General features: G+C 41.9%; 1 protein-coding gene across 1 annotated transcript; it reads right to left on the bottom strand.

Moving 5' to 3' along the window:
- Positions 1 to 1,405: 1,405 nt before the first annotated feature.
- On the bottom strand, positions 1,406 to 18,227 carry SUCLG1 (succinate-CoA ligase GDP/ADP-forming subunit alpha). Its single transcript, XM_071557034.1, has 9 exons — positions 18,131 to 18,227; positions 9,458 to 9,561; positions 8,490 to 8,606; positions 7,756 to 7,968; positions 7,610 to 7,667; positions 5,009 to 5,092; positions 4,248 to 4,399; positions 3,498 to 3,686; positions 1,406 to 2,514 (listed from the first exon to the last, which is right to left on the bottom strand). Exons 1-9 carry the CDS (start codon positions 18,180 to 18,182, stop codon positions 2,488 to 2,490), a joined length of 996 nt encoding a protein of 331 aa, XP_071413135.1. The 5' UTR covers positions 18,183 to 18,227; the 3' UTR covers positions 1,406 to 2,487.
- Positions 18,228 to 25,666: the final 7,439 nt, after the last annotated feature.

Genomic DNA, 25,666 nt, shown 5'->3' with positions numbered 1-25,666 from the left:
TCAAGGAGCACATACTAAGGAGTGTTAGGGATCATCCAAACACAAATACTGTCCAGTAAGAGGAAAAAAGAAAAAAAAAAGTGGGTCTACATACTGCTCTTTGTTCAAGAAAACCAGCATGGAAATAAATTTCCCTGACCAAAATGAACTTGTAGAATTGATCTCTCAGAAGTGAAAGTGATTTATGGACAGACATCCTTGCCAAGTGTAGATCAAGGGTGAAAAAAAAGGACTATTTCACAAAACTTTGAGAACAGTAACATTAGCACTGTTTCTAAAGTAGCAACAGGTTTAAGGGTCAACACTAACTTAAATTTTGCCTTTAAAAAGTAATGATTTTCCAGATCATATTACCCAAAATATTTATTCACAAGAACATATGGTACTAAACAGATGTGAATATGTTTTCCAAAGAGACACCGTCATTAATTAGCTGATCTTTTTCAAGTGCACATTTTTAGGCAGCAAGAGAAAAATGCATAGACTGAGCCTTTCTATCAGACAAGGTCAGGTTACTTCCCCATCCTCAGGTGATACTCATTTTCAGGTTAGTACAAACTGCTTCCCAAGGCTGGAACAGATCCAGGCAGCTGCCAAGGCACCAGACACTGGTGTAAAACCTTGGAATCAAGGATGAATTTTTAAACCCATCCTCAAATTTCAAGATGCAAAGAAATGCTTTCTCAGAGTGCAGCAATCATTGGAGTTTATGGCTGCCTTCTAAAACAGCTGGTGCCTCTAGAAGCGCTTCCAAGGAGCAATCCCTAGCAGGAAACTTACTACACCTCAGTTGCCCTGGAAGATCATCTGTCATGACAGTGGTGACGAGGATGAAATTTGGGCATTTCCTCAGGAAGCATCACCCATCCCAAAGGACATGCTCTGGAGCAGCACAGCACCATGATGGGTTACTGTGATTATCAGGCTCGGAAGATGACCAACTGCAATACCCTGACACTCACTGGTGAGGAACTGCCCTGTTGCACAGACTGAGATATTTTAGCACCTGTATTTCTCTAGTTAAAGGGCACCCTTCAATCTTTTTGCTCCAGATTAAATCAGGCACCATCAGAAAACTGAGCAGATCTAGTAAAAAACCCTTATCCGTTGTCACAGACTTTATCGAATGATTTACTGCTCAATCCTGCCTTCAGCCATCCAGTGAGTGTCAGGTTCATTTGAGTAAATCACTCCAGGGTGAACAACACAGTACCTGGTCTCTGTGTCCTAAGGCCTGGATCATCTGACTGGTGCTTGACCATATATAAAGTGCATTAAAACACATTCAGTGCAGCAGAGATATGAGCTTTTATGTATTTCATCAGGGTTTAACTCTGGGAACTGTAAATATCAGCACTGAGACACCTGCCTACTGCTTGCTTTAGGAAGAGAAATTCCACAGGGATTCAATGAAGACAACTAACAACAGTTTTATAATAAATAACGACCCAAGTTTTCAGAACAGCACCTTTATGGAACACAAGGTTAGCTTTAGACAAGTGCCAGGTTACATGAACTTTCAGTCCTCTATATAAAGCAATCTGGGGTTTAGTCCATCCTGATAAAACTTGTAACACTTATTTATAGGCACAATACTGGAGCTATTTCCACAGGTTAAAAAAAAAGAGAGGGTTTTCCATTACAGTGCTGGGAGTGGTTAACAAGAAAGTTACTTTATTATGTTCTTTTTTCAGAGACTAATATTTCTCCTCCACTGTGTCCCATTGTTATTAGGATTTCAGTACACAAGCAATGCCATCCTAGTTAAGTGGAAATTAAGATAATGGAAGCTAAAGACCAGATCACCTTCACAGATACAGACAATTTTGAATATATATTTTGCATGTGAAATTAGATAATTTTTGTGAATAACAATTGCATCTCTATACACAACCAACAAAATTCCTTGCCAGTAGAGGACTGCATTGTGCATGGCTAATCAGCCTTGAAGAGAAAGTCTGGACCTCAGGCATATCCAGCTACATGGATCAACAAGCAATCCCTTCAGATCCAGCAGCTTTGGTTTAATGGACGGAAACTTTGGCCTGTTGTTCAAACATACTTGTCAGCAACAAAGGAGTGGGAGTGGATGTTTTAAAAATAAAAAAAGTGTTAGTATGTGCATTAAGTCAGTGCCTTGATCCTTAAAGGCATTTCCACAGGCAACTTTACCTTAAAAATGGGCAGTGCTTAAGTTACAAACGATTTTGTTTATGACAACAGAAGAAATGGCTTTGCTTCAGGAATTCAAAAGATGGGTCAGATTTAGTAGTAGATTTATTCATTTGCTGTGATTTACAAGGAGGTGGTAACATCTGAAACAAGGGAGACATCAGAACAGGTTTAGCCAGGAGGTTTATGGCTTCCAAGTCAATGTCATGGACCAGCATCAGTCATTTGGGCAACTGAAGATTAGCAGACAAAAGGTAAGCAGAGGCCTGGGTGCTGCACTGGTGTTTTGGAGACAGTATTCCAAAGTGTCTTCTCTTACAGCAATTTCCTTTTCTCAAACTCCTGCAAATAGCACACAGATGTTACCAGGGGGGAAAAACAAAAGAAAATGCTTTTATTACTCTTTTATTTTTAATTACTTTGTGTTTATTTTAGCAAATCTGATTTTAAGAATTAAAAACTGGAATTAAAAATTAAAATAAAAAATGCATAAAGTGTGCAAGTTAGGGGAAAGAGGAATAAGCAGTCTCACACCTCACATTAACAAGCCAGCTATGGAAGTGCCAGAATGCAGTCAGTGCATCCTCTCAAACTGCAACACTGACAAGGAACCATTTGCTCTCAGGCATAACATAATGGGCTTGAAAACCCCTCAGTTCTGTGTAAGAACTGCAGCAGAATCCTTACAGTAAAGGACTCAAGCCAGAGAAGAAAAAAAAAATTAAGATTTTCACTTTTGTAAAGAAAAATACAACAGAAGTAAAGAAGCAACCTGTGGAGATGGTGTACTATGCAGTCACCACAGGAAATAAAAAACACCTAACATAGCTGAATTATGCATTTCCTCTAGCTGTGAAGCATTTCCTTGTTTTGGATATGAATTAAGGAAAATGCAAATATTTCCATTCCATGCCTCAGTTTTCAGCTGTATACATTCAACCATAGCTCTGAATTAGTACTTAAAATAGACTTAAATGCCAAGGCTCTCCTTCCTCAAATACTCTACTTACAAAGAATGTTCTCATATTTAAAATTAATTTGGGTTCTTTGCATCCAGAAGACAATTTCAACAAGTTGCTACACTTGAAAGTAAAATGTAATCTCTATTTTGCCATATTTAGTTTTCAATAAAACAGTATCACACAAAACTGTATGTATGCATCTTTTAAGTAGTAAATTTCAGCTCATTCATACAAGAGAGTTCTTGTTTAACCAAGCTCAGAGCAACAGAGTATCTGGGCAAGAGATCCACTCCCAACTCGTATTCTCTGAGAAGTGGCTTCTTGCCCTGGATGAGCAAATGTACCAATTTCTGAGAAACACACCTTGTAGATGGTGCTGCCCAGCTGAGCAGGAGACATGCTGACCACAACACCTGCACTCTGAAGGGCTGCAATCTTCTCCTTAGCTCCCCCTTTTCCCCCAGCAATGATTGCTCCAGCGTGGCCCATCCGCCTGCCCGGAGGAGCCGTCAGGCCAGCGATGAACGACACCACTGGCTTGGCATTTGGGCCCTGGGAAGAAACAGAAGATACCCAGTTATGTGGGGTAGGGTGAGAGGAAAAGCAATTTCAGATGGCATATTTTTGAATTTCTATTTTGTATTTAAAGGTCAACCAGTCAGGCAAAGATATTAAACAATCAGACAATGGTTGTTTCCAACTGTCCTTCAGACAACACGAAGAAAAAGACTTAAAGACTGTGGAACACTTTCTCTCCTGATAATCACCATAAACCAGAAGCTCTCTACAGAGCCATGTATAATATAAAAAAATAATATAAAAGTTCACTGCAAAAATTGTTACAGGAATAAAAATCTAAAGTTGACACTGCTCTCCAGTTCACAGAATCATACCACCATAGAATCATTACGGCTGGAAAGAACTCTAAGATCATCAAGTCCAACCATTAGATTTAATCTGGACAAAGCTTCTAATTTCAACTCTTTCTCTTTAATAAAAGTATGACTGTTTGAGGGGGTTTTGGAAGTATAGACTGAACTGAGTTTTTCTTGATGTGGTAAAAGAAGTTGGTTAACTACAAAGGGGTCTGGAAGCAACATGTTTAAGACTTACAGAATTATTTTCTTTCAAAAATGCTGCTGCATCTTCTTCAGCATTTCCTCCAATTTCCCCAATTAATATGATCCCCTCAGTATGAGGATCCTTCAGGAAGACATCAAGGCAGTCAATAAAATTAGTTCCATTGAAGGGATCACCTCCAATCCCTGAAAAAAAAGTTAAAACCACAGGAAAAATATTAACTCAAGATAATGATATTGCATTATGATAAAAGTTTGAAAAAAAATTTCAACATGAGGAGTATTCCCTAAGGCTCATAAGAGAGGCAGCTCTGAATGCTCTTCCCAAGTCATACTGTGTCAAAATCCTGCTCCAAATATCTCCCCCACAATTTACAGAAAGCTTTGATATCTGAACGTTCACCTTTCAGACCATAAACAAAGTATTATGGACACAGAAGAATCAAGATCCCAACTCTAGAATTTTGCTGTAAGAAAACTGAATTTAATTAACATACTCAACTAAATGCCCATCCCTTTATAATATTAAACTTCTTGGGAAAATCTGTTTCCAACTTGATATCATATTTGCTGGCAGTTCTCTGTTCAAAGCTGATTTTCAGGCTTTTATTAACCTGATCTGGAAATGGTAACAAAGAAGGGCTATACTCTTCACAGTATACAGGGATCTCATTTCTCAACACAACTGCCATTCATCAATTTCTACACTCACAAAAAGGAATTATTTTTGATTTATTCTCATAAAGAAAAAGCAGATTAGTCTAGGTCCAACAGGCTGTTTCTAAGGAAACCTACCAACACAGAAAGATTGCCCCAAGCCAACTTGCGTTGTCTGATGAACAGCTTCGTATGTCAGGGTTCCAGACCTTGACACAATACCTTGAGGAAAGAAAAGAAGCTAAACTCAATATTAACAGTCAAGCACATGACTGGAGGTAGCTGTTCTTATATTCAAGAAAATCACCTCAATAAACAACACCAGATGCCAGGTTTTCCAGCTGTCCTTGCCAAAACATGAAAACTCTCTATAAGATTCTATGTGTATTACTTGTTGGTTGTCGCTTTTTGACATATAATTGTCGACAGACTAAGGAAATCAGTAACACTGGCTGAGACAGAATTTGTTATGCTACAGCCTCACCAGGAAAGAAAACTGAAAAAAGAATAGAAGAACATAGTTCTTATCTTGTATGCAAGTTGCTGATGCACTGAACGTGATGCAGAGTTGCAACTCAGCAGCTGACAAAAGAATTCTGTATTAATCACATCCCCAGCATGGTCAGGCACACAAGAGATCCTCCAGAACAGAAATATACTGCACAAAAGCAAGTTATCACTATTCAGGTTATTTGTTGCTGCTCTACAAAATATATTTGGCATTTACATGACAATATTATAAGAGACCACAACTCCAGTGTTAAATTCAGGGTGGAAGGTAACACAGAGCCTAGATCAGGGGCAAAATATTTGCATGGCTTTCTGTTAATTTTTCCAAGCTAAGACTTCTGCTAATGCCATAAAAGGAGAGGTTTCCAGGAAAAACAGACATCATCTTCCATCGGCTTCAAGCCATCTAACAAGGAATATAATAACTATATTGCATGAACAGAAGATCCAGTACACCACTAGACTAACCTTAGTTTTATCAAATATTTATACTGTTGGACAGCTGAGATAGAATCGAGAAATAGAACAGAATCGATAGATTGGGTTGGAAAAGACCTCTGAGATCATCAAGTCCAACCCTTGGTTCAACTCCAGTCCCTTTACCAGATCATGGCATTCAGTGCCACGGCCAATCTGCATTTAAAAATCTCCAGGGATGGTGAATCCACCACCTCTCTGGGTAGCCTATTCCAATGCCTGATGTGTACTAGCAAAGGCTTTTCTTGCTACACTTGCAAAGGGCTTCCTGTTTACCAACAAGATCAGATTGCCCCAGAGAAGTTACAGATAAGAGTCCAAAGACTGTAGCTATTTTTATAGCCTGCATCACAGTATATTCAGATGATTCTTGGATGCCTCACAGTAATAGAAAACTGGGAAGTACATCACCAAAGGTCACAGTGTTAGACGAAGCTGGGAGGATGGCTAAACTACATTTTTATTCCTTGATCCTTCAAAGACCATTGAAAACATTTCCAGCAATGTCAGAGCCACTGGATTCAGGATTTAAAATATTCCTTTGCACTTGACATGCCTTGCATTCAGATTCTAATAACTTGTGACTACAAGACATTTCTTGTAGATATTTAGAAAATCTGAACAGATCCTTGATTCAGAAGAGAGCTCAGGGCAACACTGGTTGATGTTGCCTTTTACAGTCAGAGCAATGTCTTGATGGTTTCTACAAAGGGCATAATTGCAGCCATGTGGTTTTTCAATTCCACATTTATAGGCACTTCTAAAAGTTGGTGGTATAACATGAGTGTTAACACACCTTCCAGCACTCCCCTAGGGGCAGTCTATTCTCAAGTCAGAAGTGGTTAAGTGGTACAGATAGTTTCTCATGCTAGAAAAATTGCAGAGTCCCCCTAGTTCAAAAACACTGAACAGGCTTTCCCACCAAAAAAAAACCATTAAAAAACAGTATTGTTGTTAAGGGTACTTCTTGTGTTTAAGTTAAAATGGTTACCTTGCAGACAGGAAACATATACAGCATATGCTGTCTACAACAGTGTTTCTGAAGCTCTGTTTAAGTAGAAATTTGCATTTTGGAAGAATTTTCTCCATAGCTCCTGAACTGCATTAGTTTTAAAAATATCAACAGTTGCTATTTCTATAGTTTACAACAAGAAGCTGACAAAAGGCAGGACAAGGGACTTGCATGCAACAGGGTGTGCAACTGATTACACACCCTGTGTGTAACTAACATGAACAAGTCACTGCCTTTCTGCCCTTAACTACACTGCCTGAGAACTGGGTGTATCTGTCACTTCCCCTTGTGATGGTTTAATATTCTAAACTATCATGTTGTTATAAACTTGTCTGTAATCTATTCTTTTTGCTGTAATACTGAGCTCAAAAAAGGTGTAGGATCCTAGTCCTAAGGAGCCAAGCTGATGGAAGGAATAGCACTGAGAAGCTTAGTCCTCTCAAATCCCAAGATAAATGGAAGTTTCCTTAAGACTCTCCTTTGAGGACACAAAGTCAACAACACAACCTAAGGAAACTTCCAGTTGCTTTGCCTCTACCATCAGTACTGCCTGTTATGAAAGACTTCCTGATTTTGGTCTTCAGGATTGATAATGCCAAAATTCACTTACAAACTGAGGGCAGACAAGCTGTTACAGTGCACTAACTGTCTTCAGAGCAGGATGTGCCCAGCTTCATGAGGAAGAACACTACAGTAACAAACTTTAGTTCTACATGACGCATAAATATTCAAAAACTCACCAATTCTTCCTTTCTTGTGAATGTGACCAGGCATGATACCAATTTTACATTCTCCAGGCTAAGGAAAGAGTGGGAGAAGTCAGATGGAACATTCAAGCCACCACTAAGAACGGTTCAGCCTTGGGCCAAACGCAGAAGTCACTTACGTTGATGACTCCAGGGCAGTTTGGGCCCACCAGCCGCGTCTTATTCTGCCTGACCAGCTTGTGTTTGACCCGCACCATGTCCTGCTGGGGGATCCCCTCGGTGATGCACACGACCAAGGGCATCTCTGCATCGATTGCTTCATTGATGGCAGCAGCAGCAAACGGGGGAGGGACATAGATCACAGTGGCAGAGGCACCTGTTTGTTCTTTGGCCTACAGTGGACATAACAAAAAACACATCACGTATGTAGTGGGGCTGGAGAGAATATCTGACAAGTAGTTATTTAAAATACATGCATTCTCAGGCATAAATTAAGTAAATGGATATCTATTAATTTACCATGATCAAGGTAAGAGTTAAATTCCCTGAAGATGGGACACACGGAGTGCAAGTAAGGAACTGAGAACTGACCACTGTCTGGAAAGGATCTGCCCTGTGATCACCATCATACTCTTAGAAAGTAAGTTTGCTAAAAATTCATCATACACACCAGAATCAATCAGAAACTAGTTGCATGCATAAAGCAAGTGTATCCAGACTTTGTGAACTTCACAGCAGAAGCCAAACTTGTACTTGACCCCACTGAGTGGTCCCTCTTTCACAAGGCTTCTATTTCACTCCTTGCCCAGTGACATCCATGGCTCAAATATTTGTCTCTTCAGCGTGAGCAATAAAATAAGGAGCCCTTCAGCAGCATTAAATTGTGTGCCCTCCAGTCACTGCTGCAAATTACCTCCTTCACAGAATTAAACACAGGCAGACCTAGATGAGTTTTTCCCCCTTTCCCTGGAGAAATTCCTCCAACTAGATTGGTGCCATAGTCCAACGCCTGCTGGCTGTGAAACGTGCCCTGTGAGAGAGAGAAAAATTGAAGCTAAAAGACATGTAGAAGCAAATAAAATTAACCAAACATTTTTATGTTGCCTCTAATTCTGAAGGCCATTTATGGCACCTAAATTTACAATGAGAAGGCAAGTTTTCACTTCACATATACAGGTATTTGAAAGAATGCACAGACATGTTTTAAATGAGTTCAGAATGTGCTCATATATTCTGCTTTTCCTTTTTTATATCAGAGCATTGCAGTTGCATGCTGAAGGATATTTTGTTGTGTGTTGCTGATAAACCTGCAGACACAGCAGCCACATTTTACTGTCCACATCAAGTCTGGCAGATGACAAACACTATAGTGAAACAGAAGAAACTAGCATTCTTATCCATGACTAGCTGATAGTTTTACAAAAGCAACTTTCTCTCCTTGCAATTGTCTAAGAGTGAATCTGAGGAAATTATTAAATATCCTGAAATAAAAACTGAAATTTAATTCATAGGCGTTGATACTCAAATGCATTTGTGAAAGAGAAGCTTCTAAAATGGTGAGGTTTTTGCAAGTTTTTTGCAAATCTTTTACCAAGAAACCCTTTCAGCTGTATACAATAGTCTTGAGATCAAAATGAAGAACAAAAATGAAAAGTACTATAATAAAGATGACCCAAATCAAGTTTTGAGCTTGTGTACAAGTACTTGGCCAAAAAAAGGAAACTACAGTGCTGAAGAACCTTCCTGATGGTGAAGGAAGTCCAACTTCCTATTGAGATGGACAAAGCCAGTAATATAATCCCTTTCATACATTATTATATTTTTCAGGCAATTAACTTTCTGAACTCAAAGAGTGATAGAAGAAACAATTCAGAAACATACCTGTTTGCCTGTAAAACCCTGACAGATCACCTTTGTGCTTTTGTTGACATACAGATTTTTCCTGGATGCTGTGTAGGAGCAGTGTCGGACTCCATTCTGTTGAACTTGAGAAAAAGAGAAGAGAGCACAAACCATGAATCCACTGCTTTGTCAGACTCTCATCAAAAGATGTCCTATCAGGTAAGTGTGTATCGATTAATGCTTGTATCAAAAGATCATGAGCACCTCATGTTTTCTGCTCTGAAAATGCATTCAGTGCCTGTCATTCTAAGATACTAAATACCTGTAGTTCATCCTATCATGTGATTACCCCTTTACTGGAAATCAGGGGAGGTATGTCTCATATCAAGTACTCAATATCAGGATACCTCACAACAAATGACAAACAGAAACAACTTCTTAACAACTATTTTCATTTGCAAATGAATGTGTCTCAGCCCTCTCAGAAATTCTGCAAAGTGGCAAAGCAGAACTAAAATCCCGATATCCAGAGGCTGTTACAACACAGGGACTGTTACACCTCCTGTGAACAGAGCACAGTTCAGACCAGACAACGGGAGAGAACTGAAGACCTCAAGGGTCCCTAAGCCCAGGTAAAACCTAATGCCAAGTACAACAAGACAGCAAGAGATCTTTTTCTAACAGATTCCCAGCTGCAGGCACCTAGACATCACTGCTGGAAAGGCACTCGTGCCTGTGAGAAACACACCTCTCCAGATATTCCACTAGAAGGGTTTTCAATTTAGTTCTCACAACCTGACCAAAGAAAATAACACAACACAATTGCAGAAAAAGAGCACAGGGTGTGCTGGTATCAAAAATCCCAGGAGAATGACAGCATCTGTGGTGAAGGGAAAGGTATGTTGACATTAAATGATTAAAAAAGAAATGCATAGAATGTTACCACATGAGAAACCTTGAGATGAGGAGGAATTAAGGGTCTTCTGGTATTAATTGCTGTATTTATTGCCATTGCTTTTTCAAACACCAGAGTTTTGAGGGGATTAGAAATTATTTACTCCTTTCAAGTCTTTTACATAAAAACCTTAATTTATGCATAGAGTGAATCTGGGAAGGCACAAGCCTAATACAGAAACCAACACCAGTATGTTACTATATAGCCCTTTAGCTCTTTTAAAACTTCATCAACTGAGATCTGAGGAAGTAAAAAGTGAAGCTGAAATCAAAATAAGAATTCTCAATCATGGTCCCTGGACTGTTCCATACCCTTACTCAGGCATGCCTGAACAAGAGAAGGATATTTATTTTTTAGAAAGGAAAAAAGCTGTTAAGTGGGAAAAAAAGGAGGAAGGTATTTTTCAACAGAGACTGTTGATGCACAGAATTCACTAAAAGAATTACAACAATTTATATGATGGAGTAAAAAAATGCAGAAAGTTTACAATTCATGTACATACACATTTCTATGACAGAACCACACAGGACTCTTCCACAAGTACTTTTGCCAAACTACATTTTAGTGCTATGCTGCTTTTATGCTTTATTTCTGTTCAAAAAAATGTGAGAAGAAAAATCAATCCACGCCAGAAACAGTCTACAGACATCAGTGCTACTCTTAAATCTAAATTCCTTACTCTGTTCTTAGAACATGCTGGCAAATCCAGGACTTAACTCCAACAACCTCCTGTCAATTTTTTAGAAGCTGCAACAGATCCTCAACTGCAGACCAACATAAAGTAAAGCTCAGTTGAGAAGGACACAGACTTCCATGCAGCAAACTTATAAGCAGAAAGGTAAAAGTGCACTTTAGCTGACCTGCAGGGTTTTAACCTAAATCACAATGTTATCTACAAATACTGTTACAGAACTTGTTATGCCAGGAAATACAAGGCAGGAATGGACAAAATTCATACGAAATCCTTACAAAAAGCCATACAAAAGCAAATTGTATCCTGGGCTGCATCCAAAGCAGTGTGGGCAGCAGGTTGAGGAAAGAGATTCTGCCCCCTCTCAGGTGAGCCCCCACCCTGCAGAGCTGCCTCCAGCCCTAGGGCCCTCAGCACCAGAAGGACACAGACCTATTAGAGCGAGTCCAGAGAAGGCACCAAGATAATCAGACACCTGGAGCACCTCTCCTATAAGGAAATCCTGAGAGAATTGGGATTATTCAGCCTGGAAAAGAGAAGCTTTGGGGTAACCTAATTGTGGCCTTCCAGTACCTGAAGGGAACTTACAGGAAAGATCGGGCAACACAAGGGCATGTAGTGTCAGAACAAGGGAGAATGGGTTCAAACTGAAAGAGAGCAGGTTTAATTAAATATTAGAAAAAAAATCTTTATTCTCAGGGTGGTGAGGTGCTGGAACAGGTTTCCCAGAGAGGTTGTGGGTGCCTCATCCCTGGAAGTGTCCAAGACCAGGTTGGAAAGGGCTTGGAGCAACCTGGGCTAGTGGAAGGTGTCCCTGCCCATGGCAGGGGGGTTGGAACAAGATGGTCTTCAAGATCCCTTCCAATCAAAACCATTCTGCGATTCTACAGAAATATGCCTGAGGCTGAGATTTAATGAGTAGGGTTACAAGGTTGGCTGTGGGAAGGAAGAGAGAAGCCACAGCTACAGCACAGGATAGTCTTCATCCTCAGCAGGGGACTTGGCCTTCCCAGGCAAGGCTGGAAGGCTCTGCACATGCACTGCAGCATCCACTCAAACACACAGCTGGCAAACAGCAGCCTGGCCCCAGCAAAGGAGAGGCAAAAGAGGCACAGATACAGCTGGAATGGTGTCAGGAGAGCAGGGCATCAGTCAGCCTGATCCCAGCCATTCAGGCAATCCCTCATAGGCAGAAGGTGTGACTGGGTGAAATCCAACCCTGAGAACAGCAAAGGATGACCCCCCTTGAAAAGAACCTCTTACAGTCATTACCACCTTGGGGAGAACAGTCTGGACTTCCAGGAGCATGGGAATGAATGTTTTGAAATGGGCCTGCAAGGGAAAAGAGTAAAAAGATAACAGTAAACTGATTCAAATCCAAGTTTTACAGTGTCTGTGCTGCACCACTGACAAACACACCTGCAAAATAAGAGGGATGATTGCTGGCCACACATTCACCACTCAGTAATTTCAGTACTGTGGAAAAAAAATTTTAAAAATTCACACAATCACAGAATGGGTCAGGTTGGAAGGGAACACAGTGGGTTACCTGGTCCAACCTCCTTGCTCAAGCAGGGTCATCCAAGAGCACATTGCACAGGATTGCATCCAGACAGTTCCTGAATATCTCCAGTGAGGGAGACTCCACACCCTCTTTGTGGTTGACAAACTAACAAATAGTCACTCATTTCTCTGTACCTTAAAGCAATTCTGCACTCCCAGTTCAGCTGTCCATTCCAGATCTATTTTCAGATATTGATAATCACACAAAAACATGTTTTTGAAAGCTTAAGTTTGTTGCTTCCCACTTTTCAGAACACTTTATAAATATATTTTTCAAGGATGAAAAGCTTTTGAGCATTTTCCAAGCTATCAAAAAAAATTTTAGGCACTGATATCTAAAAGGCAGCTTAGAATTTAGGCTTCATATGGATTTACTGTTGAAAGCCTGATTCTTGCATTACTGTATGGCCCTGCTTCAGAGAAAATACAGCTGGTTTAGAAAAGCCTGGCTAAAGGCTTGAGCTGTCTGCTCTCTCTAGAGAGAGGCAGCTTAGCAGGGGCCCATGTCTGGGGAACAATACATTTTTAAAGAAATTTAAGGGGAAAAAAACCGTAAAAATCACCTTGCAGTTTCTGGGCTGGGTAAGTCTGAGTTTTGGGGGGGGTTTAAAGAGGAATGACCCAGTTCTTTACTCTGTTGCTGGCCCTGCCTGCAGAAGAAAGGTTTGTCCCAGTTATCAGCACAGCAGGAGCAGCAGGGGCATGGGGCAGGATGAAGTTCTGCTCCACGTGGCACAAACAGCAATCCCTGGGTGCAAGCAGCTGGCAATTTACATAGTTCAGACAGATACAAGATGAGAAGGAAGCAGGTGGAAAGTGGGAATGGCACGCCTAAGTTCACAGCAGGTACGAGTCAGAAATAGAAACCAAGTCTCAGCTTCCACCCAGGACCTGCCTCACAATTTCCAAAACCCTTCAGACAATTGCTTTTACTAGAACAAATTTGGGTCCTTGAGTGTAAATCCATGTTGCTTCATGAAGACTGGAGGAAAAAAAAAAAACCAGTTTGCTCTTCAACTGTGAATGAAGAAAAGCCAAACCCACTGGGGATGCTATTTTAATGCACAAGTCTAAATTCCAGGCCAAGTTGCAAAGCTGAAGTCCTAGAGCATAAGGACAAGTCTTATCAGATCCAAATCTTATCAAAAGCACGGGGAAAATGTTCTATTTTGTCAAACCAGAGTTCTAAGATAATATTACTATGTTCAGTGGAGTTCAGACCTTTAGAATCTGAAGAGTATTAAAAATAAAATAAGGGACTGGATAATCTTTCTCAGTCAAACTTTTCATTTCTGCCACACCCCTGTTCTCTTGTGCACAGTTAGTGGTTTAAAAATAAAGTTATACAAACAACAAGATACATTTATTTTGGCTTCCCAGTACTTTAACTTCTACAAAGCTAAAAAAGTGAGATGTGCTGTGTCAGGACCTACTTTGGCCATTGAACAGGATAACCAGGCAGTTATGAAAAGTGCTCAAATACCAAACCCCTGCTGTTTCAGGGGAGATCCAGAGCAAGACCTAAATTTAGCAAAAGGGTATAAGCCTGTATATGGAACACTAATTGTTTTACAGTAAAGAAACCTTACTAAAAACTAAGGGACAGAGTTACTCCAACACACACTGCTGGTAGTTACTTTGGCACTTCAGAGAACTCCCAGCCAAGCCCAGAACTCACTGAAGTTCACAAAGCAGAAAAATCCACCTACATTTACCTCAGGAAAAAAACCCACAATCCATGAGCTAAAGAAATGCTTTAACCTCACTTGTGTATTACAACTAACAAGCCTTTCTGGAAAAATATCCTATTATTTATCACGAAGTCCAAACATGAAATTACAAGTTCAAAAGAAAACTGATCCATTTACAAGGTATTTTAAAGCACACTGGGAACTTAAATAGTGTTCACACCGAGCTTTCAGGCACTGCTTGAGCAGCAAGACCTCACAGGCACAAATCTCACTTAAAATGATGCAACCCATGCTACATTTCATAGAATGAGGGAATATACTGGGTTGGAAGGGACCTTTAAAGGTCATCCAGTCCAACCCCCAGCCTATTTGGCTTGTGCAAGCCAGGTGGCAGCACACTAAGGCTAAATCTAAGGGCTAAATCTCTTCCTCACTCAAACCATACAAAGCTGAAAACTTGTTATTTTCAGGTCTTCCTGTATGATTTCCTATGGACAGCAATCCAATCAAAGTGCCTCCTTATCACCCTCATTTAACTCAGACCACAAAAAAGTGAAATTTGGAAGCTGAGGTAGCACCTGAGGGTGCTCATAGAAGGAGCACAGTATAAAAGTGAGGTGAAACAGTAGATTTCTTTCTCAAAGGACCTGAGCTGACACCTACATTGCCAGGAAATTGAAAAGTTGTAAGTGAAATTCTTTCCCTATTTCTCCTTGAAATAACTACAGAACTTGGAGATGGGGGAAGATATTCCTTTTCTACTAACTGAGCAAAGAAAGAAAAAAGCCTTACAACAACTTATGTGGGTTCCAACCAAACAGGGAAAATGGAGGCCACAGCAGGGGAAACTCAGGGAAGGGCTGAGGTACAGGGAGCACTACCTAAAATGGTCAGAAGTCCTTTTCTCCACTCACACATCCCACCTCCCTCTTTATTTTCATCAGTTACAGATCTTCAGTTTGTTTCTAAGAAATCCTTTCGATATTTTGGACATGTTTAATTTGCACTTTTATGACCATCTCCTTTCTCCTTCCCTTGCCTACAAATGTGAGGACAGAGCAGGAACAGTCCTGAGGAGCTTCTGACAGCACAGAAGAGCATAAAACCATCTCTAGAATTCATCCTTGAGGGTATCAATTACATTAGTAGAAGATGATCCTTATTGACAAAGAAATTTTCATGCTCTTGAGGGATTGTTGAAAATATTATAGCCCTTTGTTTAAGAGGATTACGCTCTCAGAGGATTTCTAGATATCAGTCATCAGCCTCTCTTCTCTCACCCTTCCCTTGCCAAATTCCTCTTAGTTAAGGAAACCCCAATCTGTGACCATGAAATAGGAGCTGAGGCTGTAAAGGGCAGATGCAATGACTATACTACATCTATCACATTAAAACAAAACTAGGACTAATGGGAAAGGACATTCAAAAAATTTCAGCCCTTTCAACACATTTTTCCTTTGTATCCAAGAAATCCCTTCTCAGCACAAAACACCTATTTCTTGTAAACCAACAAGCTGCTTTTCCCTGTGTATCCTCCACTAACAACGTGCAGGGAAAGGTTTGAGAGCTTTCCTCCCTCCACACTGTTGACATAAAAACAATTAAGGAATATTTCAGTTTGGGCTGTTATTTCTGCAGCAATCCTTTGCCAGGGTTAGTCACATAATTACTGTAATCTTTTAATCTAAGAGCTCTCCAAAGCCTTCTAACAGGCCCAGGACATGAAATCCCTAATCCTGACTCTCCAATCAGTTCAAATGCCTACAAGGACTCCTCTAAGTTTGGTACAGACCAGCACAGGACTCTCCTGGCTCTGTCCATACACAATTAGTGCTCTGAGCTGACCTTTGAGCAGCACTTATCAGTCATTGACATGTTTCATATTCCCTTTTCCCAACTTCCTGATCCACACCTTTGGGATACACATCCTACATGTTTCATAGAATCACAGAATGGATTGGGCTAGAAAAGACCTCTGAGATCATCAAGTCCAACCCTTGGTCCAACTCCAGTCCCTTTACCAGATCATGGCACTCAGTGCCACGGCCAATCTCAGTTGAAAAACCTCCAGGGATGGTGAATCCACCCCCTCTCTGGGCAGCCCATTCCAATGCCTGAGCACTCTCTCTGCAAAGAATTTTTTTCTGATATCCAACTTAAATTCCTTCAGCAATGCACCAACATAAATACAGTTTACAACTCTTTTCAACAGAATGCACCAGAAACTCAGGGTTTAAAATCACTAAGAGAAGCAGATATTAATTGTTTGTCAGTAAAAATGCATGTACAAAGTCCAAGTTTCAGGTTTCAACAGTTTTTAAACATTTTTTAAAGACTATCAAACCAAACTAAAGTTTCCAATGAAGGATTGTTTCATCTTGCAGAAATTTCTAAAAGACACTTCTTGAACGACTTAGAACTCTTTTTCCCCTCTACCCCTGAAAATAATTTTAAGAACTATTCCCTGAATCTCTTACTGGTATTTGTAAAGGGAATAATGTGAGATTTTAACACGCAAAACTGCACCCAAGGGTAGCTTTGCTGGGACTACAAATTAAGCTAAATTGGAAGGTGCAACACTCCCATCTGTTCCCCTCCACAAGAACCAATTTTCATCAGGCTCAGTGGAGCCAACTCAAAAAGCTGAAGTGGCAGAAATTAATAGTATAGAAAGAAAAAAGTTTTCAGCTCCTGCTCATGGAGAATAAGAGGCAGCAATGGATACCCAACTGGACAGCAGATGTGCCACAGGAACTACTCAGACCAGCTTACAGATGTGAGATCATGTTACCAGACCCTGACCTGCAACCACCATCACACTGGGACAAAAACACTTTGTGTGCAGTGAAGTGAAGTAAATTTAAGTTTGTCCATTGACTCTCAACTGTGAGAAACAAATTAATGCACAAATTCCAAAGTTTAGATTCCAAGAAGCCACTCCTGTGACCAGGCATACCCACATTGATTCACAGAATGGTTTTGGTTGGAAGGGACCTTAAAGACCATCCAGTCCCACCCCCCTCCATGGGCAGGGACACCTTCCACTATCCCAGGTTGCTCCAAGCCCTGTCCAGCCTGGCCTTGGACACTTCCAGGGATGGGGAAGCCACAACTTCTCTGTCCAACCTGTTCCAGCACCTCACCACCCTCAAGAGTCAAGAATTTCTTCCTAATATCTAATCTAAACTTAGTCACTTTCAGTTTAAAGTCATTACCCTTTGCCTCCTCACTACAAGCCCTTGTAAAATCTCTTCACCGGAGAATGCAGCATTAACTGAGCAAAAAAAGCACAGCGAAAAGAAACAAACAAAAAAAAAACAAAAAAAAAGAAAAAAGAAAAAAGCAGCACTTTATTTTTTATTGTGATGTTCAGAACAACAAATATTAAATGTTTCAAGGTGGAAGTATTAGTGTGGGACAGGTTGTGCTCTACACTAACAGAGGCAACACACACTTTACCAAACCTTCTGCTGAAACCGGAGTATAATTCGGGGCCCTCAAGGCCTCTCCTCACCGCCCAGACCCAGCTCCACACCTTCCTCTGGCCCTTGACCTTCTCAGCCTTTCCGGGGACAGAACAACCTTCCCTGCTGCCCATCCCTGTGGCCGCCCACCCTGCACGCCAAAATTTTCTATATTTTACAATCGACCCGCTGAAAGTGCCGCCCCAGCGCCGGCCCCGGTGGGACACCCCCCATACCGCGCCGGGCCCTCCGCCGTGACCTTGCCCAGCCCTTCCCCGCTGCCCTCCCCACCCCCGGCGGGGCTCCGGCAGTGCCCCGGGCCCGGGCAGGGCTCGGCTCGGTACTCACGGCGGAGCAGGCGGCAGAGCAGGCGGGCGGCGGAGGGGCCACAGCGAGACATCGTCCCGTCCGCAATGACGGCGGCGGCCCCAGCGCGGCGCGCCCCGGCGGCGGAAGCGGCGCCGCGGAGCCTTCTGGGAGTTGTAGTCCCGATGGGGGGGAGGTGGGAAATGCAAAGAGGCGGCCAAAAAACATAAAATGGATGGATGGATGGATGGATGGATGGATGGATGGATGGATGGATGGATGGATGGATGGATGGATGGATGGATGGATGGATGGATGGATGGATGGATGGATGGATGGATGGATGGATGGATGGATGGATGGATGGATGGATGGATGGCCAGACATCGCGAACGCAGATTTGGGAAGGGCTCTCTCTCCCCCACGTGGGTGTGCCCTTCCAGCCTGCACAGTGGATTTTTTTTAGGTGAGGAGGCACAGCGTATGCAGAACTGGCCCCACCGTTTAAGTCCTAAGGGTCCATCTGCCACGGCCGAGCGAGCTTGGCCTCGGGACTGTCACAGCACCCGGTACTGACCGGGGCTGACCCTGCTGAGCATCGGAGATGTGACGGGATCAGATAGCAGGGAGGCACTGAACTGCCACGGGACGGTCCCACTGAGACTGGAACTCATGACCCTGGGATTCAGAGTCCAGAGTGCTCTCCATTACACCGCGGGACCACCCAAAACATTAAGTCACGTCCTGGTGTTGAGACAAATAATTCTCCACTGCTCAGTAGTTTTCCACTGGTCTTTACAATGTGAAAATAAGAGCATTCTCCACTGCTCAGTAATTTTCTATAGGCCTTTACAATGTGAAAATAAGAGCAATAATTCTCCACTGCTTGCTAGTTTTCTGTTGGTGTTTACAGTATAAGTTTCTGTTAAGGCGGTTGAGGGATAAGCAAAGTTTCCGAGTGGTTTGGTTAAAGCAGAGGTAATATAAGTACCCAGTTTTTGACAACAGGTGCTGAACTGGCTATAAATATAATAAATAGGTAACCAGTTGTAAATATGGACAAGTTGGAATATGGACAAGCTCAATGGACAAGTTCAAGTATGGACAAGTTCAAATATGTACATGTTCAAGTATGGAAAAGTTTGAATATGGACAAGCTCAAAAATGGACAAGCTCAATGGACAAGTTCAAATAAAGTTGTAGCTCCAAATGACCACCAGAGACCCCCAAGAGACCACCAGAACACCGCTAGTGACAAAATAAGGGCTTCTGAAGACTTTCTTAGGACTAATTAACATATGTATGAACTTCATAAGAGAAGCAGCGAATATGTAAGATGTTTGGTGAATGTGTAAAATTATAAGTAAATATTGACTAGGGGCACATACATGATTAGAGGAGCAATCCTCCTGTGTGTCCAGTGCTGATGCAAAAGAATGCCTGCCCACTAACGCTCACAAATTGAGTTTTAGGGGTTTCTAATTGTCGATTTATGGTAACATTATATAATCCCACATGCAAGTTACTTCGTTGTCACATGACATAAATTACCTCTCTTAAAGAGGGGAGATTCAGACTAGATAAAATGCAGATGTTTTTACCATGAGGGTGGTGAGGCCCTGGCACAGGTTGGGCAGGGAAGCTGTGGCTGCCCCATCCCTGGAAGTGTCCAAGGCCAGGTTGGATGGGGCTTGGAGCAACGTGGTGGAAGGTGTCCCTGCCCATGGCAGGGGAGTTTGGAACTGAATGATCACCAAGGTCCCTTCCAACTCAAACCATTCTCACTCTATGACACCTGACATGGTTTGTTAGTAACTTGCTAGAAGCACTGCAGAAAGGGAGTGAAATCCTCATCTTGACCATGCCAAGTGAGCACCAAGAAAATACTCTAAGATACAAGGATGACACAAGGAGGACCCAGGTGATGGTACCAGAATGATTAGTCTGATAAACAGCAGTCCTGGGCACCCACTGCTTTATTGCCACTAAATTGTTTGAGAATGAGTTGGGTTTTAAAATATTAAAGAGAACTGGCAATCCTCTCTCTCATTCACCATGGACAGTTTCTGAACCTGACTGATCCTGAGGAAGGAAAAGAGAATATTTGAATAAATCAAACAACACCATTCTGGAACAATAATTAGGGTTTTCTCCATACAGAGATTCTTAACAGGATTCTTTTCTTTCTGTTAAACTTCAGGGGACATTTGTCCTGAAAGATAAAAGGGTTAATGAACCACAAGAAGAACCCAGCTCCATTTTTTTGATAATGCAAACATTCTTGAGAAGACTATGTGTCAGAGACAATGATTACAGAAGAGGCTTCTCCAGAGCAAATAGAGGCTATGTATGTACCTGGGACTTACAGCCAAGTTAGAAAAACCAGGGACAGCTGTGAAGTCAGCTCATTTATTAAAAAATGTGCAATTCTTGCAGCCACGAGCAAACTGACCTCAGGTCAGTGTCACAAGAAGCCACTGAACTCTACAATGAGTCTTTACATAAGGGGGGTTTAAATGATTTAACTTATACAAATGACCTTCAGACACAGGTAAGCTCATCTCCTGCACCATCAGCTGCCTCCAGAAACATGTCCTGTACATATATCCAGTACAAATATTTGTGTATCAATGGGGGAGGGGAGGGATGCTGTGGGAGGTGGGCAAGAAGAGGCACAGTATTCCTTCAGGACAAAAATGGTCATACTCTGACTTTTTCATGATTAATGAATCCATTTTTTGTCCCTAAAAGTGAGGCCAGAAGGAGGTTGTAATAAATAAATGAAGCATCCAAATGTTCAGCTTCTTACGATCCCCTTAGGAGAACACACATACTGATTTTATGAGGAACTCACCCTCTACTAAAAAATTTATACCTGGATCCATTTCCAAATCAATTTTCGCTTGAGGCTTTCACTAAGACTCTTGTGGAGATTACAGAATTTGAGGTAGATGACACTGTATTGTCATTCTGTATACAGGAATATTTTTCTTCTAACAGTTTCTCAACAAAACTCTTATTTTCAGGATGGGAAGGAAGAGAGGCTGATCTAGCAAAATAACATGCAAAAGAAGAATTTGGGGAGACTGGATGTCAGAAAACCAAAGGGAACAATTAGAACCCCAACTGTTCCTAAGAGATCCCCTCACTGTGGATCATAGGTGGTAGTGACAGGCAGGATTGTCCCACTGCCAAGGGTCAGAAAATTCTGAGTCCCAGTCTTGTCAACAGGAAGATCTGGAGCTTTTGGCCCCAGCTAAATTATACAGTGAGTTATTCTTGCTCTCCTTTTTATGTTGAGCTATGTAGTGTCAGAAGTCCATCTGTTGGATTCCAAATGCACTTAAATTAACTCAGGCCTGAAGTCAAACAAAATATGAATAACTGTAGTTTTTTAGTGTTTTTAATAGAATCATATGAGTGTTTGGATTGTCAGTTTGGTGGGTATATTGGGGTTCTTTTTAAATCTCAGTAGCAGAAACATCTCTTCAGTCCTTTGCATTCAAAACCTGAATGCATATAGAGTCTTTTAACTCTGTATTTTGACTCTGTTATTAATATCAATGCAAGTTACCATCACTCTGTTGAAGTTTCAGGGCATGGAAACCAGCTGTATAAAATATAACTGGCCACACATACATAGAATTGAGGAAAAACAAACCTATTTTCAATTGTTTTAATGCAGTGGTTTGGTTCCTGTCAGAGAACACTCTGTTCCATCAATTTTGCTTATTTAATCAACTGCCTAGAAAGAAACCATTCAGCCCAGGGAGAAACAATATAGCAATTAGCAACACTCAGGTGGCAGTGACAGCGGCTGCCTTGCAAAGTTCAGAACAGGCTTAGTTCTAGTGGTGTAGCCAAAGGATTAAGAAAGATTTGGGGATTGAATCTAAAAACAATCATTTTCAACCTTTGTAGCAAGGCCAAAGCTCAGATAATTGGTGGGGACACTCCCTGATGCATTTTTATAAGGGACTTCATTCTAAGAGCAGCACAGATCCTGGAGCTGAACCTGATGAAAACCAGACACCCAGTGACAAACTGCATTCTAGTGAAAACATTTTTCCTGCTTCCTTACTCAGTTGGGCTTTAATCCTATTTGAAAGCAAATATTCTGATATTAAACACAGGACTTTCTGCTTAGTATCCCTCACAGAGTACTTGATCTTCTGCTAGTAAAAAGCTCAAAGAAACATCATGTTAATATTTACCTGCCCAGGAGCTTCAGCCACAGCAGAAGACAAAAACACTCTTTTGATGTTTCCGAGGTGTTATTGCTAATCCTTTGCTTACTACCATCAGCAGCCAAAATGTGCAAAGCAAATAAATTACCAACCTCTCTAGTGTCTGCATTTACCTTAGGACTAAGAGCAGCAAAACTGCTATACATATCCAGGTTTTTCAGGGTGCTCTGTGCCTCTCTTCCCCATGAGGCCTTGATGGATACAGCAAGTGCTTGCCAGTCTGTCTTCTTCATCCACATGAGGAACTCATCCCCTTACTCACACAGCACCTTCTTTTTCATGTGCACATTTCCATGTATGAGTCCAAGTGTCTCCACTTCTGGGTTTCATGCTGACTTTGATCTTGCTGCAGATAACCCAGGAGAGGTGTTTGAACTGCAGCTCATTGCTGTGGTTTGTGATCTGGCATCTAGTGCAGCATGAGCCACCCTGCAGCATCCTGTCCTGCTTCCTCCTGCCTCTCCAGGAAAGCCTGTGTTTCCCTTAAGTCCTATATCCCATCAGCCAGCCCTCCACAGAGTCCTCAGATACCCAGAGCACCCCACATGGCACTAGACACCTATATTTAGGCACCTGAGTCCTTGCTGTCTGAACAGTGTGCAGGTAAGGCTGCAATTCAGGTCCAAGTTCAAGCACCTGAAGATGTCTGCATGGCAGATGTGTCTGTGTGTCCATCCCAGCTCTCACTGTGTCAGTGCAAACCTGGTCCACACAGTCAGCAGAGACATGAGAGCAGGTCCCTTGCTGTCTCTAGGTGTCTGCTGCAAGGAGATGGTTGAATTGCTCTCTTGGAGGCCTCCCAGTACTGGACAATCTCTGCTGGTTACAACAAGAGCTTAGAAACCCACCTATGGCAGTAGCCCACGGTGCGTGTGTCTGCAGGAGGTGTTTGAAGCTGGACCTGACTCCCACCCAGAAGTTTGGACCCAGTGAAATGTGTTGCTAAATAACAGAGGCAGGGCCAGGCAAGTTAATGCTGTGGCTGGGAAAAAGTTCAGTTCCAAGCTTGTGAAATGATGGGGCCTGCTGACCACCCCGAGTGGGCTGTTACAGCATGAAACAGGAAGTATAGTTGCTTTTCTTGAATAGAGCCTTTAACACTTTTTTCTACCCCACAGTCATGACAAATGACTCAGAGCCCTGTCACTGCTTTGCCAGAGAGTGACAATGTACAGGGATCACCAGGTGAGTCCTGCTGCCACCACGGATCACAGTTCACGTTTACATTTGCTGTTTACATCTGCACAGCCAGAGGTTAAATGCTGCCAGAGGTTTCCTAGGAATTTGAGCCTTGCACTTGACTGACAGCTTCAGTAGATGCTGTTTCCACAGCTGGCCCATCAATACATTCATGTCTCTGTAAATGTTATCATAAAAGAGTGGTACAAAGCAGAATGCCTTCTTTATTCTGATCCAGGAGTTCCTCTTGCCTTTTCTGTAACACTGTTTGGTGTGTTTGTAGGATTCCATCGATCTCTTGCCACTTCCCAAAACGGAAGCTCAAAACTGAAATAAGCTTCTTCACTCCAAGTTTTTCAGCATTTACTACAGCACAACTTCCCAGGAATATGCAATGCTTGAACTGTCAGCACTTCTCTCTTGAGCTGAAGGAAATGCTGGTCAGGAATGTCATGCTCCTCAGTCTTCTCCTTGACAGAACATGTACCTGATCATGGTATAAAAAGGGCAAACCTCAAAGTTTTCCAAACAGTGGTTCTATATTAAATAGTAAAAAAGAAGTGGTATTTCCCACCTGTGTAGCAAGGATAAAAGGTCTGTTTGGAGCTTACTTCAAGGATGTTTTGGTGCCAGCAAGAAACCTGCTCCATCATTTCCCTCCAAGCTGCTCACTGCCCTAGGACTGCAGCCCCTTATACCACAAACTGTGGTGAACTTCATGCCAGGCAGAAATCCTTTGGAAAAATCTTTTTGCCCAGACAAGTTGTGGACTCCACATCCCCTGAGGTGCTCAAGACCAGGTTTGATGGAGCTCTGAGCAACATGGAAGGTGTCCTTGTCCATGGCAGAGGGGTTGGAATAGATGGCCTTTAATGTCCCTTCCAACCCAAACCATTCTGTGATTCTATAGCAGGAGTCACATACTTGATCCATACAGTAAATTCATATATATTAAAAAACTCACGGTTGTATTCAGCCTGGCAGCTGTACAAACAGCACAGTTGGCAGAGCCACAAAATGGACTTTGTGGGCAGATATTTAATTGTATAAAATATACTCCAGACTTCCTACTCAGAATCAGAAACAGGTTTGCCTCCTGGTGCTGGCCAGAGCTAAGAGACATCCATTTGACAAATCCAGGTTCCAACAGGGAGAGTTTAGCAGGAAGGCCATCCTTGGAGGGAAAGCCTGTGTGTAGGGAATTATTAAACCAGGGACAAGTTCTTCAGCTGGTTTGGCCCTTACTCGTATCACTGATGACTCTGGACCCACACTCCTGGCATCAGCTGATATCTGATCACTGTCCATCAATCTTACCCTCAATAAAACAACTCTGCAGTTTGAAATCCTCATGCATCTCCTTAGCTCTAGTGGCTTCATCACCTCCTATCATTGGAACTTAAGGATTTGCAAACAAATTGGTCATTTCCTGCCATCTCCCTGGAATCAAGGCAGGGACCCAAGGGTGAAGCTAAACCCTGACCTTACCTCTATCCAGCTTCCAGCAGCTAAGGGTGCTGACCCTTCTGAAAACAGACTAGTTTGTGGTTTTCTATACATTAATTTATAGGCTATAAGTAAAAACAGACCCAGCATCTCAGCTCTGGGAGAGGCACCAGGAGGACTTGAACCACTGCTCTTCTTTCCTTTGTAAAGAGCAGAGAGAAATTCAGAGCTGAGGGTTCCCTCTGGAGGGATTAGCCACACTTGTGCTTTATCCTGCTTCACCTTTTCCCTACACCCTGTGATTTTTCAGTAACAGAGCTATGGCTGAGAGCATCTGCTAAGGAATTATTTAGAAATCAGCTTTCTGGGACATCTGGTGTAATTCCAGACAACATAGATAAGGACCAGAGGAGAATTATAGCAGGGAGAGAAAGGCAAATGTAGGTTGGACCAAAAAAGGAGCATCTCACTTGCTCTTCTTCTTTGTAATCTCCATTCTGCTGTCAGCAAACAAATTTTATATTCTGCTTCTGAAACATCATGCAAACTTTTATAGTATTTCTATTAGTATAGTTTGTTTGGTGGGTTTTTTTCAGTGTTAGTCATCATCATCATCATGGCTAGGCTTCGTGAACGAAGATTTGAGAAGGGCACTACCCACGCTTGCTGCAAGCGTGCTGGTGGCTAAAAAGGCCAATACGGGAAA

This window comes from Pithys albifrons, chromosome 5 (genome assembly GCF_047495875.1).
Source record: "Pithys albifrons albifrons isolate INPA30051 chromosome 5, PitAlb_v1, whole genome shotgun sequence".
Lineage (NCBI taxonomy): Eukaryota > Metazoa > Chordata > Aves > Passeriformes > Thamnophilidae > Pithys > Pithys albifrons.
Note: the sequence above shows the minus strand (reverse complement) of the source record. Positions and strands in the feature narration are given on the sequence as shown.

Bases quoted from the DNA above. Each gene is read 5' to 3' on its own strand.
- SUCLG1 (XM_071557034.1), bottom strand. From the start codon at position 18,182: ATGTCTCGCTGTGGCCCCTCCGCCGCCCGCCTGCTCTGCCGCCTGCTC. The intron at 4,400-5,008 runs GTAGGTTTCCTT...CTTTTTTTTCAG, and splicing joins GGGGCAATCTTTCTGTGTTG to GGATTGGAGGTGATCCCTTC. The intron at 2,515-3,497 runs GTGTGTTTCTCA...TGCTATTTGCAG, and splicing joins TGGGCAGCACCATCTACAAG to GAGTTTGAGAAAAGGAAATT.